This window comes from Hippopotamus amphibius, chromosome 11 (assembly GCF_030028045.1).
Source record: "Hippopotamus amphibius kiboko isolate mHipAmp2 chromosome 11, mHipAmp2.hap2, whole genome shotgun sequence".
Classification (NCBI taxonomy): domain Eukaryota; kingdom Metazoa; phylum Chordata; class Mammalia; order Artiodactyla; family Hippopotamidae; genus Hippopotamus; species Hippopotamus amphibius.
The window spans coordinates 31,358,837-31,377,585 of NC_080196.1; the positions used below are offsets into that span (position 1 = coordinate 31,358,837).

The following is an 18,749-nucleotide window of genomic DNA, read 5'->3' on the forward strand; positions in this document are numbered from 1 at the left end:
TATCACGTATAATGTGATAGATTCTAAACTAGAGACGGTAGTAGGTGGCTAGACGAGGCTGCCTGCTTTAACTCTGCTAGTGATTAGGTAGGGAGAAATTGATCAAGAAAGCCTTGCAGATGAAGCCATATTTCCGCTGATGCTGGGACTTGAAGAACCGCCCTGGGCAGTTAAGAGCGGACAGTGTTTGTGTGGGGCTGAGGAGACTTTGAGCTTTCAGCAAAGAGAGGGTGCCCCCGCCAGCACTGTTTCCCACAACTACATAAAAAGAATCAGAAAGTGTCTTTCCCATCCTTTGTCATCACTGAGCCAGTATCTCCCCATATACTATTTTCTAGGTAAAATGTCGTGATTTATGGAGCCATCTCGATAATAACCCATGCCGAAGAGCTCTCCCCAGTAGCAACTGAGGGGCAAGTGGATAAAGGATGCTCCTGTGTTTACATCATAAGCAATCCCCTCCCTCTAGAAATCTCTCTAATAGAACCCGTGATGTCTGAAGGATCCATGGCTCTATAACCAAGTGTGTTTGAGTTTACAGAGGGATTTGTGGTCCTCCTTACATATGTTGGTATCTGAGCCCTAGACACCAACATAGGAAGTAATTTAGAGCTCCCTATCTCTCTGAGCCACCGTCCCCTTGACCCAACCAAGCACGCCTTTTCCAGGAGGCAGCCAAGGTCACTTCTCCAGTGTTCCCCCATCTGAGTCCAGGCATCATCATGTTTTACTCACTTACCTTTGTTCTTCTCTTCTTTCTTCATATCAAGTCAGATTCCTCTTCCGTTTCCTAACAGAACATTACTTAGGTATTCTAAGATTTTATACAATGGCTGAGAATTCAATTCATGCTAACATTAAAAGATGATGAGAGGGAGGTCTGCTCATCAGAGAGTCAGGATCCCCTGGAGAATAGAGATACTGGAAAATATGCCATTTTCCCATTCAAGTCTGTTCTTGAGTAGAGGTAAAGGGAAGTCATCCTTAAGGGAAACCAGAAGGAATAAATGCTTACAAATATTGCCCAGAATATTCAGGTCGTGGGTGCCTGGAATTCCTACTACTAATTATATCTTTGGATTAAGGTGGTGCTTCTCAATCTTGGCTGCACTCTGGAATCACTGGGCAAGGTTAAGAAATTGCTGATGCCTGAATTCCAGCCCGAGAGCTTCTGATCTACCTGGGTTGGAGTGAACCTAGACATTGGGTATTTTCCAACCTCCTCTGGTGATTCTAATATACCAGACTTGAGAATCCCTTGGATTAAGGCATAATGTTCCTAACACTCCTGGTCACCTGCATATTTTTTATCTAGATGAGGGCACATTAAGCTCTTATTGTTTTCCATGGCTTAGATTTTACAGGCAGCAGAGAGGAGATTCCTAGAGATCGGAGGTGGGAATGAGGCATAGAGAAAATAACTTCTGTTAGGGAAAGCCAGTGCAGATTAGAATTAGATTTGTGTGGAAAGCACTAAGGGGCTTTGAAAAGTGAGGGGCAAAATAAAGAAATTAGGTAACTTTGAAAAGATCACTGAAAGTAAAGAAGATGAGTTCAAAGATCAAAACTCTACCTATGCCTGACCCTATCTCCACTATCTTTCCTCCTCTTTTCAATTGTCCCTTTTATGTCCATGTTTCCAATGCAGGGGAGAACATCACATGCCAAGATCCTATCATAGGTGCTGGGGAGCCTGGAAAAGTCATCCAGAAGCTTTGCCAGTTCTCGAACATTCCCAGAATCCCTGGGAGTCCCATTGGCGGGATCATAACTTACAGATGTGTGGGCTCCAAGTGGAAAGTCAAGAGAAACGACTGTATTTCCGCCCCAATAAATATTCTGCTCCAGCTGGCCGAGGTGATTCTTAAACCCTTGACTCTAAGCTTTTGGTAGGGAGATCTGTCTAGCTGATCCTATTTCTCAGAACTTAAGGAAGTGGGCTTTGAGCTGCTTTGTGTTGCTCTCAAAGCTGTACTTATTTAATTCCAAAGAAGATGCAACCCTAGAAATGCTTAATATTTTGCTTGAATACAGCTATGGAGGCCATAAAATATGTGTTCTGCTCTAGGACCAGCTGTACACCTTCACTTTGACTTCTTAATACCTTTTTTCCATTACCTCCAAGATGGGAGTCATGTTATCCCCTCTAACTGCTCTCCTTTGAAGAGTTTTTATACCAAGCTAATAGCGCTAATCTTTTCAAAAAGAGGAGCAACATAAAAAGAAGTTTCATCCGTGGAAAAAAGTAGTTGGGCTTTATGCTTTTACAACTGAGATTTCCTTAATCCTTAGAGGTAACCTATATTATAGAGGGAACTAGCTGACCTCTCTTACCTAGAATAGAGGTTACTGCCATGCAGTAGGAAAAATATGTTTCACTTCATTAAAATAAATATACGTTACCTCTCACACTTAAATTGCTGAGAGCTCGAGATTCCTAAAACTCCATGAGTTACAATAAATGAGGCAACTAGTGGGGTTATAGCTAATGGTGACATCTTCAGACAACTAGCTCCAAACCCTCTCACCCTGGGAAGAAGAATTGAGGAAAAGGGGTGATATTGGTTTGCATTTTACCTAATTATCTCTTATCTTACGTCAAACTCATTAAAATACCCGCTATGTATAAAGCATTATTGTAGGTGCTATCAGGGTAAAGAGATTAAATCAGAACTTGACCTCCAATTGGAGAGATAATATAGATGTTATATACATATTAATATGGGCTAGGATAATCAGGAAGTTCTGCTTGAGAAACTTGCATCTGAGTTAGACCTTGATGGATGAAGTGTTGGGAATATAAATTATCCCAATTGAGGAAGATAGAAATTATAATTTGTACTCAGCATTGGTCCCTGGTCCCAATTCTAGATACTACATACATTCATACATTTTCAATGAAAAGGGCACATGCTCACCTATCATGTTCCCTCTAATTTATCCATTCAACATATATTATCGAATACCTACTATGCACGAAGCTAAATGACTACGTTAGGGGTCATGGGAGATGAGAAGGATATAAAGAAATATAACACATGGTTCCCATTGTTAAGGAGCTTATCATTTAATGGGAAAGAGATTGAAATTAAAACACAGGATGACATTGGTAGAGATGTCACAAATGTAAATTCTGGTAAATAAAACAAATGCTTCTGCATTCAGAGGAAGAAACTCCCCTGGGTTGCAACACTTGTCAAAGTTCTTTATGGAGAAAATCATATTTTAGTTCATTCTTTACTTATAATGAGGAGTTAGTTAGAAAACACAAATGTGATCGTTATAGATAGGATGATCCTATAATCTATCATCCAAACCAGGATACTTTGTGCTTTTGAGTTTTTGTTGTTGTTTGTTTGTTTGTTTTGAAGTATAGTTAACTTACACTGTGTGTTAGGAAAAAGAATCTGGAAAAGAATATTTCATATTCTTTTCCCTTCTAGGTTATCACAGAATATTGTGTATAGCTCCCTGTGCTATACACTAGGTCCTTGTTGGTCCTAATTTTCCCTCCCGCCTTTCCCCTTTAGTAACCTCAAATTTGATATCTATGTCTGTGGGGCTATTTCTGTTTTATATATAAGTTCATCTATATCATTTTTGAAAATGAAAGAGGGCACTATTAATAATTACACTGGGACATCAGTATAAACCGGAACTGTCCCAGGAAATTTGGGATGGAAACCACTGTCATGGTCAGCGAGGTAAGTGATGAGAAAACGCAGAGAGGCCAGTGTGCTTTCACACAGATAATCAAGTGACAATTTTATGCAACTTTAGTTCTCTAGCAATCATATCTACTTCCCTTCCTTTTTCTTTTCGACTAGCCATCAGGTTGACATATGCTTTACTGTTCCCCTTCTGTGTGTGAGGTCTCATGTAATATTCCACTCTGAAGATCAAGCACAGTTTAAGAGATAAGTACATTATCTTATGGGATATACTTATGAGAATGGAGAAATCAAAAAGGAAACTACAGATGTGAGAGATTTTTGTCTTGGTGGGATCAGCAGGATTTGATGACTGATGGGCAAGGTTTTTGTTTTTGTCCGTCTGTGTTGGCTTTTGTTTTACTAGGCTTTGATCAAGAGCCCCTCTCAGGATGAGAAGCTCCCTTCGTACCTAAAGAATCTTTCCATTAGCACAAACCAGGTGAAACTTGAAGTCAGCTCATTTCCTGGGAGCCTGGGAGCCATTATTAACATCCTTGATTTGCTGTCAACAGTTCCAACCCAAGTGAATTCAGAAATGATGACGGTGAGTCTGTTTAAGCCTTACAAGAGTTTGGGGTCTCGTCTTTTCATCCCTCAAGACTTGGGGGTCAAGAAACATAACTTCTCTCCATTGCAACTTCTTCTCTGTCTTTTCCCGAGCAGTGCTTTGCCAGCTCTGGCTTTTAGCCTATCAGTGAGTATTTCCAGTGTACATTTTGGGATCTTAAGATTTCTTTAGAGAATCTCTGTTTTAGTTTCTTCACTAAAAGAGAATTAATTCTTATCTGCTTTCTAAGAAAACGAGGAATGAAAGATTTTCAGAATATGTACAAGCTAGGATGCTCAACAGTCTCTCACTAAGCATGATCTTTGAAGCAGTCAGTATTCAAAGAGGAAAGAGCATTCACCCACCAGAGCTCCGATGAAGAGACGTTGGTGAAGAGACAGTTACAGAGGTAAACCCAGGAATTTTAAAAAAAGGGTATGAGGCACCCAGAGACCAGCAACATTTAGAAGCCCTTACTACCCTGAGGATTAACAGGAAAAAGGAGAGGCAATGAGTCACCCATAGCCTTGGAGGAGGAATCACTGAGCAGGAGCTATAGTATTGGAAGGACATAACCATCACCAAAGATGTGCTGACAGTGGAAACGGGGGTGCAGTGGGTAGCCGGAAAATATATATCAACTTCCTTCTTCTCCCATCCTTCCATCTCCTGTCAGTGCTTCTTATTGACCAAACCCAACCAGGGGCAACTGGCAAACAGCTTGGGTAACAGGAATCCAAGGAGCTTATACAGATTTCCTAGGGCTGCTGTAACAAATTGCCACAAACTGGGTGGCTTACAATGATGGAAACTTACTCTCTCATAGTTCTCGAGGCTAGAAGTCTGAAAGCAAGGTGTCTGGGGGCCATGTTTCCTCCAAAGGCTCTAGGCGAGAATCTTTCCTTGCCTCTTATAGCTTCTAGCAGCTCCAGACATTCTTTAACTTGTGGCTACCTCATTCCAACCCCTGACTTTGTCTTCACATGACCTTCTCTTCTTCCCCATTTACCTTCTCCACTTCTGTCTCTTGTAAGGATACTTGGATTTAAGGCTTACTTAGCTAATCCAGGTTGATTTTTCTCTCAAGATCCTTAATTACATCTACAAAGACCCTTTCTCCAAATAAGGTCACAGTCATAGGGTCTGGGTATTAAGACAAGTTATTTTGGGGGCCACCTTTCAACTAACTCCAGGGCTCATCATTTCAGAAAACAGAACAAGGCAAAGAAGAGCAAGAGATAAGCCACATCTCTCCATGGAAAGAAGCCACCAATGGCAATTCCAAGTTTATGGGAGAGAGAATCAAAATTCTGAGCAAAAAAAGAAAGATGCCTTTAACAAACTCCCATGGCTTATTTGATGCTCAGCATTTGAGAGGGTCTTCTGAGACTACCTCCCCCTTGCTGGTGAAATATAACCCACCCAAAAGCCTTTACAGGTTTGAGGTTTAAAATAAAATAAAACAATTAATAAATATTTCTGCCAGCCTGCTGAGTCGAACTTAGTGAGTGGTGGGGTTGGTTCTCACCATCACGATTGCTCAACCTTAAATATTATTAAGTCTCACCGTTGTGGGGACCCATCCTCTGCTAATTATAAGCCGGTGAAACAGTCCCCCACAGCCTGTGATGCCACCTTTTTCTCTTCTCTATTCTTCTTCCCTGGACCCACTTAACCAGTTTCCAGGGAGATGTTCTCTTTTTCTCTTTTATGATTGAAAACATTCGGTTGGTTTGATCCCATGCCTTGTCAATTACAGCACGTCCTCGCCACAGTCAGCGTCATCCTGGGCAAGCCTGTCCTGAATACCTGGATGATGTCACAACAGCAAAGGACCAGTCAGAGCTCACAGTTACTGGATTCAGTGGAAAGATTTTCCCGAGCCCTGAGGTCAGAAGATAGCACCATCTCCCAGCCTAATGTACAGATGAAGAGCATGGTCATAAAACCTGGCCACCCCAAATCCTACAAACAGAGCTTTGTCTTCTTAGACTCTGACCTCTGGGGCAATGTGACCATTAATGAATGCCAGCTGGAACACCTGCAACCAGATTCATTTATCGTCACTGTGGCTTTCCCAACTCTCAAGACCATCCTCGTCCAGGATGCTCCGGGAAAGAATTTTGCAAACAGCTTAGTTATGACAACCACTGTCAGCCACAATATAACTGCGCCATTCAGGATTTTGATGACTTTCAAAAACAACAACCCTTCGGGCGGGGTACCTCGGTGTGTCTTCTGGAACTTCAACCTCAACAACCACACAGGGGGGTGGGACAGCAGTGGGTGTTATGTGAAAGAAGTCGCCGAGGACAGTGTGTCCTGCAGCTGTGACCACCTCACCTCATTCTCCATCCTCATGTCCCCTGATTCCCCAGACCCTGATTCTCTCCTGAAAATACTACTGGATATCATTTCCTACATCGGGCTGTGCTTTTCCATCTTGAGCTTAGCAGCCTGTCTCGTCGTGGAAGCCATAGTGTGGAAATCGGTGACCAAGAACCGGACTTCCTCCATGCGTCACACCTGCATCGTGAATATCGCTGCCTCCCTTCTGGTCGCCGACGTCTGGTTCATCGCAGCCGCCGCCATCCACGACCATCACTACCCACTCAATGAGACGGCCTGTGTGGCCGCCACCTTCTTCATCCACTTCTTCTACCTCAGCGTCTTCTTCTGGATGCTGACTCTGGGCCTCATGCTCTTCTACCGCCTGGTTTTCATCCTGCACGACACGAGCAAGTCCATTCAGAAGGCTATTGCCTTTTCTCTGGGCTACGGCTGCCCTCTGGTCATCTCCGTCATCACGGTGGGGGCCACCCAGCCCCGGGAGGTCTACACGCGGAAGAATGCCTGTTGGCTCAACTGGGAGGACACCAAGGCCCTGCTGGCCTTTGTCATCCCGGCACTGATCATCGTGGTGACCAACATGACCATCACGGCCGTGGTCATTACCAAGATCCTGCGACCTTCCATCGGGGACAAACCCAGCAAGCAGGAGAAGAGCAGCCTGTTCCAGATCACCAAGAGCATCGGGGTCCTCACGCCGCTCTTGGGGCTCACCTGGGGGTTCGGTCTCGCCACCGTGTTCCAGGGGAGCAATGCTGTGTTCCATATTGTATTTACCCTCCTCAATGCCTTCCAGGTATGTTCTGCAGGGCAGCGCTCTCAGGAAGGATCTGTAATGATAGAAACACAAACAGGGGCGGGAACGGGGAAGGATTTAGTTCAGAGGAGGCCCTAGCCCTAAGGAACGGTAATGACGAGAACGCAGTGATAGAAAAGGGCACATTCCTCTGTTCCCACGGAACCTCATACTTCTTATCCCCTGCATGATAATTTGGTCGCATGTGCACCTCTCTTCTAAATGCCCTGATAATACAAGTAGGAGGAAAGTCCCCTCCCTACACTGGATTTTGCTGTTTATCAAACATTATCTTCCTGTCTTTTATTATCTCCTAAATGAAAATAGCACCGTTAAACCAAACAATCTCTGGTTAATTTCCACAAGCATTAAATGAGCTCTGCCTTGGTAAGGTCGGGGGCAGCATCTGTCTTGTTTATCTGTATATCCCTAGTGCCTGCAAAGACCTTGGCACAGGCTAGGTGCTCAGTAACCATTTGTATAAGTACTGCGTGCTAACCGATTGCACCACTGGAGCTCCTCAGTAACCATTTGGTGAATGAAATGAGAGCTCTGTACCACATAATAGGTTCTCAGGAAACATTTGCTGAAAGATGAAAGAATGGATGCTCTATGTAAAGTAGACATTCTGCTCCATTATATGAAAATGAGAAAGACATTCTCTTTGCTCTCCAGAAGCACATAACTAATTATAATACAAGCACCTTGTTAGGAGGGCTTTAGCAGAGGTACAGACAGCAAGGCTTTGGAGCACAAGGAAGCAGGTGCTTAATTCTAATTCAACCAGTAGATCAGTGGTGAGCCTAGGCCCCCATGAGCTGGCGAGGAGGCAGGGTGTTGAGACATCACCCTAGATGTCCATGCCAAGACCGTGCCAATCCTAACTTCTGCTCCTGGGTCCACGGCTTCAAACTCTAAGGCTCATGTTTAATGATGCTTATCATATATCTTGACTAAAAGGAACTGATTATTCCACCTCAAGCCCTATGTCCCCATCACAACGATGTGAAGGCTACTGTGGACATAAGAGGTGTGTTTAATAATGTAACCAGCAGGACCTCCAGCTCACACTTGGGTAGAAATAGGGAAATTGAAAGTATCTTATAACATTATAACATTGAAGGTGCCCTGGTGTAAACCTACTACATCACTGTCATCCACTGGACCATAAATGCAGATGTGGAAAGAGGTAGTACAAATCCTGTACTGGGCGAGCAATACTTCCTATTTTGCTAGACTAGAATGTGATGAATACACTTCATATGATTAAAATGCACTTCTTCCCAATTCTTTTTTCAGGGATTATTCATTTTACTCTTTGGATGCCTCTGGGATCAGAAGGTAAAAACAGTGACAGTTATGCTCCTAGAAAAGTCTAAATTGTAGTGACATGTTGAGTTGACAATGGCTTCTTTTAAATGATGCAGGTACAGGAAGCCTTGCTGAATAAGTTTTCACTGTCGAGATGGTCTTCACAGCACTCAAAGGTAAATACTTCCTTTGTAGAGACTTTCACAAACCCCTTTCTCTCCACTACCAATTATAGTATAGATTATTCCACTGTGTTTGTTTCTTACCTCCTTCTGCCTAGTAAACACAGCCATGAAACAGAACTAGCATTAAGATTCTGTCCCCACATCTTTAAATAGGGGTTATAGGGGTCAAATAATATCCACTGGAAGTTAAAACCAAATTTCAATGAGAAGCAATCTTCTTGGGGAAACTCAAGGCCATAAAGAACAATATGTAGAGTAATGATAAATAGAATTTTCTCTAGTTCATCTTGGAAAATAACTATCGCACTTACATATATGCTTTCAGATGTCAGGAGATAATAAACCCTATCAAACAGTAAAAAATATATTTGGAAGCTATTTCCCTAATACCCATAATGAGATCCAGTGTTTCAAAAGGTGGCTCCCCTGCTTAATTTGTGTGAAATAGGATTCATGCTCATCCAGGCTCTCTCCTTGAAGAAGTGAGATGATTTGTTTTTCTCTTTCTTACTTCACTCTGTATGACAGTCTCTAGGTCCATCCACGTCTCTACAAATGACCCAATTTCGTTCCTTTTTAGGGCTGAGTAATATTCCATTGTATATATGAACCACATCTTCTTTATCCATTCACCTGTTGATGGACATTTAGGTTGCTTCCATGTCCTGCCTATTGTAAATAATGCTGCAATGAACATTGGAGTGCATGTGTCTTTTTGAATTGTGGTTTTCTCAGGATATATGCCCAGGAGTGGGATTGCTGGGTCATATGGTAATTCCATTTTTAGTTTTTTAAGGAATCTCCATACTGTTTTCTATAGTGGCTGTACCAACTTACATTCCTACCAACAGTGTGTGAGGGTTCCCTTTTCTCCACACCCTCTCCAGCATTTATTGTTTGTACATTTTTGGATGATGGCCATTCTGACTGATTCATTTTTCTGAGCAGTGGAAGCTAACACAACATTGTGAAGCAACTATACTCCAACAAAAATTAATTAAGAAAAAATAAAGATAGCCATATGTTAAAAAAATAAAAAACAAAAAAGTGAGACGAAAGATGCAGTCAGTGACCACTAGAGGGCAGCAAATGAATCAGTCTACAGATCAAACAAAACTGGGCCTTGGTCTAAAACTTTTGCTTTGTAATTCTTTTTTCTCTTCTAGTCAACATCCCTAGGTTCATCCACACCTGTATTTTCTATGAGTTCTCCAATATCAAGAAGATTTAACAATTTGTTTGGTAAAACAGGTACGTGGTGACCTCTAGATATTTCCTGGGTAGACCTAAACATATTTGCCCTGCAGAGAATCTCACCCCCCTACTTCCCCACTGCCCACTTCATGGCATTGACCTGCAATGGCCTTATTTGGGACAGAGATTAAATACTTGCTTATATTTTCCCAAACAACCAGGAGATTGGTACAGAAGGCGACTGCCTTCAGCCTGCAGAGAGCTTTCCATCAAAACCACATCCACCATAAAAATGGGAACTGTAAATTGCTGACCTGGTCAAACACAGTTCTTTTCTATTCATGTTGTATAAGAATAGGTAGGTCATGTTTCTGAGTTACAGTGCAGTGAAGAATATATTTAGCAAATCCTACCATAGGATGCGATGCTGTGAGTTTCATTCCCACCCCTCCGTTTTTTGTTTTTGTTTTTTCTTTTTTTGGACTGTGCTTATTTTACATATCGCACTTTATAAAACTTTGCAGACGTGTGAGGGATCACCCAAGTTAGCCATTCTATTAAGCACATGCGCAGTGAGCATTTCCTCCTTGGAGATGTAAAATAAAGAATGTGAATGACTTTGGGCAGTGGGTCTCAGCTGTTCTGGCAAGCTGAGAGTCCTGTCCCATGTCACCCCACTGCCCAACCCCCTGCCAGGGATAATAGGTATCAGAATTCCTTCCAGCTTCTCAGAGCTGAACAGATACCACAAATGAAGAAATGTGTCAGATGTATCAAAAGCCTTCCAGACTAAGGCTTTTTCTACAAAAGCAAATTTTGAGAGTGCCTATTAAGTATTAAAACTCGGGAGAACTGGGTGTTTGGGGCTTCAGTCTGATGTATTACAAAACTGGAGGACCTTGGCTTTTGATTGGACCTGTTGTGAAATGATCAAGTCTCCAGGGTGTGTTAGAACTGTTCTCCTTGTGATTAAACTTGGTGTACCCCCCCAAAAATAATAAATAAATAAAAAAAATTAAAACAAAACAAAACAAAACAAAATAGCCAGAAACTGGAAAAAAAAAAAAAAAGAACTGTTCCCCTTGGCCAGCACTGTCCCTGGATAACGTTTAACATTTGCATTAAAGTGAGAATAGTGGAACCTCTATGAAACGATTCCACAGAATCAGAATTACACAATATGTAAGGACAGTAAAATGTGTTCCTTGTTTCTGAACCAGTCAGATCAAGAGTTGGGGCCCTGTTCCTGAGGTCCCGGGGACTGACGGTCTCGGCCTTTGCCATTCAGCCTTTCAGGGTCATTGATGCAGATCCAGGTTGGCCTATTTGAGGGTTCCATAATCACTGTAACTTTGGTTTATGTTGTCAGCAGCCCCAAAGGGCCCCCCAGGCAATGATGGAAACGTTGTTAGCCGTGGCGGTCCACCCATCTGATGGTAGGGTGGGCATTGGGTCGCATCTCCTGCCCAACACACAGCCCCTACTGTCCCTGTGCTCAGTCCACACGCCCCTGCTGACCCGAGCCTGTGCACTTGTTCCCGGGCCGCCCCACCCCCCACGCCCTTCGCTACACCCACCCTCAGCACTTTTGTTGGCATCTTCAGACTCCTGCTGCTTTTCTAGTTCTGCCTTTCCTTCCCCTGTAATTTTCTCTTTTCTTTCCTTTTCTCCCTTTCCCCAGCTCAGCCTCCAGTCCCCTCCCGAGAGCTTCCCCAAGTCACACCAACCCAAGGGGACCAGGGATGTTCCCTCCTACAGATGCCCCCAGGCTGGTGCATGTGGGGGCATGTGGAGGGCTGCCTGTGTTGAGATCCCCCTGTCCTTTGTAGAAATCTGGCTGCTGGTATGATGTGAAGTAGTTAGTGCTTGTCTTGTCGGCTGCCACGCATGCTTGAGAACAGCTCTGTTTGTTCTCCAGGACTTTTGGGTCTGGGAGGAGGGCAGGCACGTATTCCTTTCCAGGCATGGCCTGAGCTTACCTGACTCCGGGAGCAGAGCACTCCCTGGGCCAGCAGCAGAGGTTCACACCCCAGTGATCGTGAAGATTTGGCCTTCAGCTGAGCTGCTGTTATGTTTTTCAGGAACATACAATGTTTCCACCCCGGAAACAACCAGCTCATCCGTGGAAAACACATCCAGTGCCTATTCATTGCTCAACTGAGAACGTGGATGTACTCTGAAAAAGAGATCCTTCCCAAGCCTTGGATAAAATGTTTTCTCCACAGCCTTCTGGGAGCAGATGCTGAAGAGACTTTCTCCTTAGGGAAGGGGCTTTCCTTTGCAAAGACAGACTAGAAGAAATGTTACATTTATGTTGTAGCCCCATCCCCACCCTTTGTGTGATACCGCATGTGTATAGTATTTAAGTGAAACTCAAGCCAACTTCTCTGTCTATATTGTAAAATAGAATTTCAGAGACATTTTTACTTTTCACACCCTGGGCCCAAAGATAAGCTTTAATTAAAATAATAAGTGAAAGACTAGGACCTAGGAAATACTTCAATGAATTCTAGGAAAGAAGGCAGGCAGGCAGGCAGGGAGGAGAGAAGGAAGGAAGAAGGGAAACATGGAGGAAACTCAAAGGAAAAGAAAAAAATCAAGAACAACGTAAAGACCACATTTTAAGATGTCCACGTTACTGACCTAATACAATTATTACTCAGATGCAGCCACACTGAAAATTCAAAAATGACTCCAAAAAGCAAACTGAAAATTTGCCATGGTTTTCTTAGCTAAGAGAGACCCCAAAAAAGGCAATAAAAAATGGAGAAAGAAATTATATCAAGATGCTTTCAAGTAGATGATAATATTTACAAGAAATTCATGGAAGAAGACATGCTTCTCCTGATGCTAAACATATACACATACGCTACTGTATGTTAAGGTCGGAGCTAAGGGGAGTGAATAGGCAGAGAAAGTGCGACGACCGTGCTTTATTAGATCCCAGCAGACCAACTGCTGATTACATTTTTATAGTTTAGCAGAAAAGCCTTACATTTTGATTCCACTTTTTGAAAGCAAAAAATATATACTTTTATATGCATTCATTTCCAAATGTGATATATTGCACTGAAATACAGACCCCACCCCTAACTGTCATGTATTTAACAGCTTTAACCAGGTACTTTTCTGTGCACGATAGGCTAGATTTTAATGATCTTTGTATATTATTATTGTGGTGGTTACTGTGGATTTAGTGGCCCTGGGTGTGTTGTATAGCTCTCTATGTATTCATTCTTTCAGTTCCTAAGTTCCTAGACCAATATATATTGAGTTTTCTACTGTCTAATTTGTGTTTATTCCAAAACCTTGAAAATCTTCTGGAAAGAAGTTTTACAGCTGGCTAGTCTGTGCTCCTGATGACACTTTACCCTGATGAACAGATGGTAGAGATTGTTTGTGAATTATGTGCCTGTGTGTATTTTGCTTGTGTGTGTGCATTTCATAAAAATACAAATATTTATTAAACTAGCACCCATATCAAAGTTAACCATGTACTGTAGCTACAGCAACCAAACATCCCAAATCAAAGTCTGATCCCAAGGAGACAGTGAAATAGAATAAAAATGTGGGGCTTCTCTGAAACGTGGGTTGTGTGGTCTTCGAAAGGACAAATCTAAATGGTCCAACCTTCCGGAAGAAAGGACAAAAGAGGCCGAGATTCAGCAAACATTTATTTATCAAGTTTCGAAAGAGTATTCTTTTAATGTTTTAACTCTTTAAAATCTCTTCCTTTTATTTTAAATTTTAAATTCTACTTTCATCTCTTTTTTTTTTATGGGGTGGGGGAGATAGGACAGACAGAAGCCCTAAAAATGTTTCAAGGAAATGAAATCTTTTTTCTACATATTCACAAATGACATAGACATCTATGCCCAGGGTTACCTGCACATCGTCACATCATTATCCCAACTGAATAGTTCATTATTTAAAGTCCCTGAAGGAAATGACTGTCAGGCTTAAAATTCTCCCAGGAATGATCAACTCTGGGCAGAACTTGCTACTGAGAAGACAGACCCAGACGTTGGGTTGGAGGATCAATGGATTTGGATATTAGGGAAAGAATGGCTTTACTGACTTGCTTTCTGGGGTTCTATCAGGGAGAATGGAGGCACGGTTAGACAGGATGTTCGCATGGCCACCTTGCTGGGATAGGCCAAGGAAAGCACAGCGCACTGGAGGCTGTGGTTCTCATGCTCAGAACTGCTAAGTGACAAGCAACACTGACATTCCACCCACTTCTGTAGGGATCCTTTGGGAATCATTGGGTTTGACTTTGTGAAGGGGGCCTCTGTAATGACAGGAACCTTCCTCAGGACTCCCCAGGAAGTGGACCTGGCTCTCTGCCCACATTCATTACCAGAGGCACGTTCCCTCACCTCCAACACACACACACAGGCGTGCACGTACCTCCCACCTTTCAAGTCACAAGACCGGATCCAAATTCCAGAAAAGCTATACAATCAAAATATTGGAGAAATACGATAAATGCTGGTTTTCTTCTCAACTGCAAGATACATAGTTCAGCCATGGCTTTTTGCCAAGAAAACCCTAAAATAAGCAGCAGAATTCAAAATTGTAAAAAAGAGTGGTCCATGAATCTGTAAATTATATGAAAGCAGGAGCTGTGCTTGGCCCCAAGGTCACCAGTTCTCAATCAGCAACAATTCCAAGGCTCTTTGCAGCAGATTTCCGAGGGAAGGAAGAACAGATGGAAGGAAGCAGATTTCTGAGGGAAGGAGGAACATGGGCTCTGGTGTTGATACAAAGTGAGATGTGGGGTCAGCTTGACTTGGAAAGCAGCCAGTACTTCCCCCCGTCCCTGAAATCTCTCAGTGTATAAAGTCCGTTCCGTGGGACGAAACCTTCTTGCATTAAGGGATGTTCTATTAAGTCAGTTTCTTGCAAAGGGATCTGTACTAATGCTTCAGAGGTTGTGAGGTTGAAGCATTCACCAATGAGTAGTGAATATAAACTACAGAAATATTCTAAGCCCTGTATAATAGTCTAAGTGCGGGGTAACACATCATCTCTTGCGTGAGTCATGTATCTGCCATCCTCCTCCCCATGTCTTATTGTTTACTTGGAGAAAGAGGTAAATACCGGTCTGTGGGGATTTCAGGATGTAGGTTGCTAAGGCCAAAAATTAAGAAACACTGTGGGCAGTCATAGCCCTTTGTGGTTTGTGTAGGGAACTTCAGAGGGTTGGGAAGACTAAAAAAAAAGTTTCATGGAGATGAGAAAGATTCTAGCATCCAGCAAGTACAGAGGTGGGGGAAGGAGTTATCGTAAAGTGGAAAAAAACGAGTGGAACAGAAAGTCACAACCATTTGAAAAGATAAAAGGAAACGAGGGTGGTCCTAGGAGTGCCATGTAGGTGGAAGGCATTTTATTTGTGGCAGATGAAGATGATGTCAAATGGGGCTCTGCATCCCCCAGAGAAAGTTAATGACCCAGGCCTACAGAAGTCTGGTTCCCCAAGTGTCCAAAATAAAGGCAGGGCTTTGAGTGGATCCATCTCTCTTACGTATCTTTTGGACATCAGTGAAAATAGTGTCTCATCATCTCAACGATGTTAGCTTTGACATGAGATGCTATAGGTTTCTAAAATTATGACTTGGGATTTTCAGTCATGTCTTAATAGCATGCCAGCATACAGCTCTGTGTCTTTTCTGTGCTTATAACAATAAAAATATAACAAGATCGAGTGACGCGTTCTTTATATAAATTGTCTGAACTTTTGCAGTAGGCTACTGCTGCAGTTTCAGGCTTCCCCACGTGCACCAGACTTTAATTCCATCTTATTCAGTGAATGGTCACATGTATTCTCCAGGCATGGGGGCGAGGTGGGGGGAGAGGGGGGTGTCCGAAGCTCAGAGCTGAGCTCAGTTGGCTGACAGAGCTGATATCTTTCCTCACACCATCCACAGTCCCACTCAGCATATGGAGCCCAGAAGCTTAAGAGGCTTTCAACAGGGGACCTGGAAGCAAATCTTTCAGGGCCTGACTATCTGGGAAACAAATAAACAAGTGTCTGTCCTGACATCTGATGTGGCTTTGGTTGGAATTTTCATGGGCAGCCGAAAACAGAGCCCCATGGGTTCTGTTAGCAATAGATGTTTCTGCAGCACGGTCCTGCATTTCCTGTGTTAGTTTTCTACTGCCGTGTAACGTATTACCACAAATTTAGAGGCTGAAAACCACACCCATTTGTTATCACGCAGTTTCTGGGCATGGCTTAACCCGGTCCTCTGCTCAGGGTCTCACCAGGCTGAACTCAAGCTGTCGGCCAGGGCTGTGATCTCATCTGAAAGCTGGGGTACTCCTGCAAGGTCAATGGTTGCTTGGCAGAATTTCATTCTTTGTAGTTATAGGACTGAGGTCCTTAGCTCCTGGAGGTAACCTACCATCCCCTGCTGTGTGGTCTTCTCCCAATAAGGCAGTTTGTTTATTCAAAGTCAACAGGAGAGCTTCTTTGCTGCTTTGAATCTCTGTGACTTCTTCATTCTCTGATCTCCAGACCCTCTTTTAAAGGACTCACCTGATTAGGTCAGGCCCACCCATGATAATCTCCCTTGAGATTAACTCAAAACCGGGTGATTAAGGACCTTCATTACATCTGCAAAATCCCTTCACCTTTTACCCTGTAACAAAATCTGCTCATGGGAGTGATACTGAGTGTACTGCTCACAGTACAGGGGAGCAGATGATACAAACTATTTCTTCAGATTGTTTAAAAAAACAAAGTTAAGGACCCAACGCTGTTTTGTAGAATCCGAATGAGGCTTAAGCTGTGGATATGTGACCTGCAAACTTTCCTTCACCCATAAGAGTAATCACACTGAGAAGGGTCTCTCTGGCAGTATCAGCAACAAGGCTTGTGTGCTGCAAATATTCTCTGCTACTTATTCTGTCTGCTGAATACGCAAATATGACAGAAGGCACCCTTCCCAAGGGGATGGCTTCCAGCTGCGTGGAAATTCAGGGAAAGGGTGCCGTGTGGGAAAGCTTGATTTATCCAGATAGAAAGAGGCACACAACTCCATGGCTGACAACCTTCCCCACGCGGTGTGTGTCTCGTGTGGCAGGTAGAGTGCGCCCAGGAGCTAATATATCCTTGACATGTAGGCCAACAGGGCAGAGATCTGAGCACACAGGTGCTGGCCTGTCCTCTAAACTTTTGTTCATCTGACCTCCTACTCCTTAAAGACCAAGCCTGAATGCTTTTCCCATGCGGGGCACGTCTCATCCTTCAATTTCCCCACCCTGATGAAATGCTGCCACCTGCAGCCTGAGTCTGGAACTGGAAAAGACTTCATATCTCAAGAGACTCCTCCATCTCTCATGGGGTTAACCTGCCATCACATGCTTGCACGGGTCACAAGGCTTTGTCTGGAATTTTCTGCTCATTTGCCCTGATGTTTTTCTTTTATTTTTTGTGTATGCGGATATTTTTACTTTTTTTTTTTTTTTTTTTTTGGCTGCACCGCACGGCATGCAGGATCTTAGTTCCCTGACAAGGGCTGGAACCCATGCCGCCTGCAGTGGAAACTCGGAACCATAACCGCTGCACCACCAGGGAATTCGCTGCTCTGATGTTTTTCTTTGTAAGATTATGTATACATCATTTAGAAAGGAAAATGTTTAGCTTCGTATTTTGAAGACTTCCTCCCCTGCCCCCCGACACCCCCCCGGGGGGTGTGGGCTTTATAAAGTTTATACTTGATTCATAACAACAGGAAGAAACGCATGCTTCCTACAAATACTTTATGTGAAAAGGAATACAGCCTTCTTTGAACTATTCAGAAATGCTGGGAGGGCTGCATGGCCTGGCAGGACGATAAAGGGAGTGACGTGTATTTTACACTTTTTAGGAGCCACCTTACAAAAAGTAAGTGGGTAAAATCTGATTTAACCCAACAGATCTAAAATCTCAGCATTTCAAGATGTAATTTATGTAACCTTCTCAATGAGATATTGTACATTCCTTTTTTCAAAATACTAAGCATTCACAACCTAGTGTGTATTTCACAGATGCCTAGCACATTTCTAAGGCTAAGGAGACATATATCTAGAGGCTACTACACCGGGAAACACAGACTTAAAGCATAAATCAGAGATAAATGCATTCAGCTATTCTGCTTTCTTTCTCTATACGAACAGCAGGGTAGGAAAATGAATTTAAAACAGGCCTGCACCACATCATCTGGGCTGGTCTTTGCAGAGATGCTACACATGTGGAAGGTGGAAGGGGCATAAATCCATGAGGCCCCAAGTACTTCTCTTCCATATAACTCCTGCCCCTCCAAGCTGGCCTGAAAGCCACCCTGTGATAAACTGTCCTTGGAGATCGCTGACAAGCATGGGGTATCAGTCCCAGAAAATCATGGCCCTCGTATCTTTCCCAGAGATCCCCATCAGCCTTCTTTCTTGGAGGACGAGCTTGCTGTCTCATTGGTGTGACGCAGTAGAAAGAACACGGCTCCTGGAACAGAAGGATGCCTTTCCTCACTCCCCTGGGCCCTTCACTCAAGCTCTCTTGTCCTTGGTTTGCTCATCTGAAAAATAGGGATTATTCTAGTTACCACTCAAGGCTGTTGTCAGGCCCCCAAAGCATAGTTTCTAGGAACATGTTTTGGAAACTGTCAAGCAAC

General features: G+C 43.2%; 1 protein-coding gene across 4 annotated transcripts in view; it reads left to right on the forward strand.

Moving 5' to 3' along the window:
• The window catches only part of ADGRF5 (adhesion G protein-coupled receptor F5), a 100,028-nt gene extending 84,265 nt beyond the window's left edge, over window positions 1-15,763 (forward strand). For 2 of the 4 annotated variants that reach the window (XM_057700317.1, XM_057700318.1), the window contains exons 15-21: window positions 1,649-1,857; window positions 4,078-4,257; window positions 6,020-7,405; window positions 8,705-8,746; window positions 8,833-8,892; window positions 10,068-10,152; window positions 12,177-13,890. In XM_057700317.1, coding sequence (XP_057556300.1) covers window positions 1,649-1,857; window positions 4,078-4,257; window positions 6,020-7,405; window positions 8,705-8,746; window positions 8,833-8,892; window positions 10,068-10,152; window positions 12,177-12,256 — 2,042 coding nt within the window. In that variant the 3' untranslated portion in view covers window positions 12,257-13,890. Of the gene's footprint in view, window positions 1-1,648; window positions 1,858-4,077; window positions 4,258-6,019; window positions 7,406-8,704; window positions 8,747-8,832; window positions 8,893-10,067; window positions 10,153-11,464; window positions 11,532-12,176 lie in introns of all 4 variants that reach the window. The other 2 variants (XM_057700319.1, XM_057700321.1) reach the window with 2 other exon arrangements.
• Window positions 15,764-18,749: the final 2,986 nt, after the last annotated feature.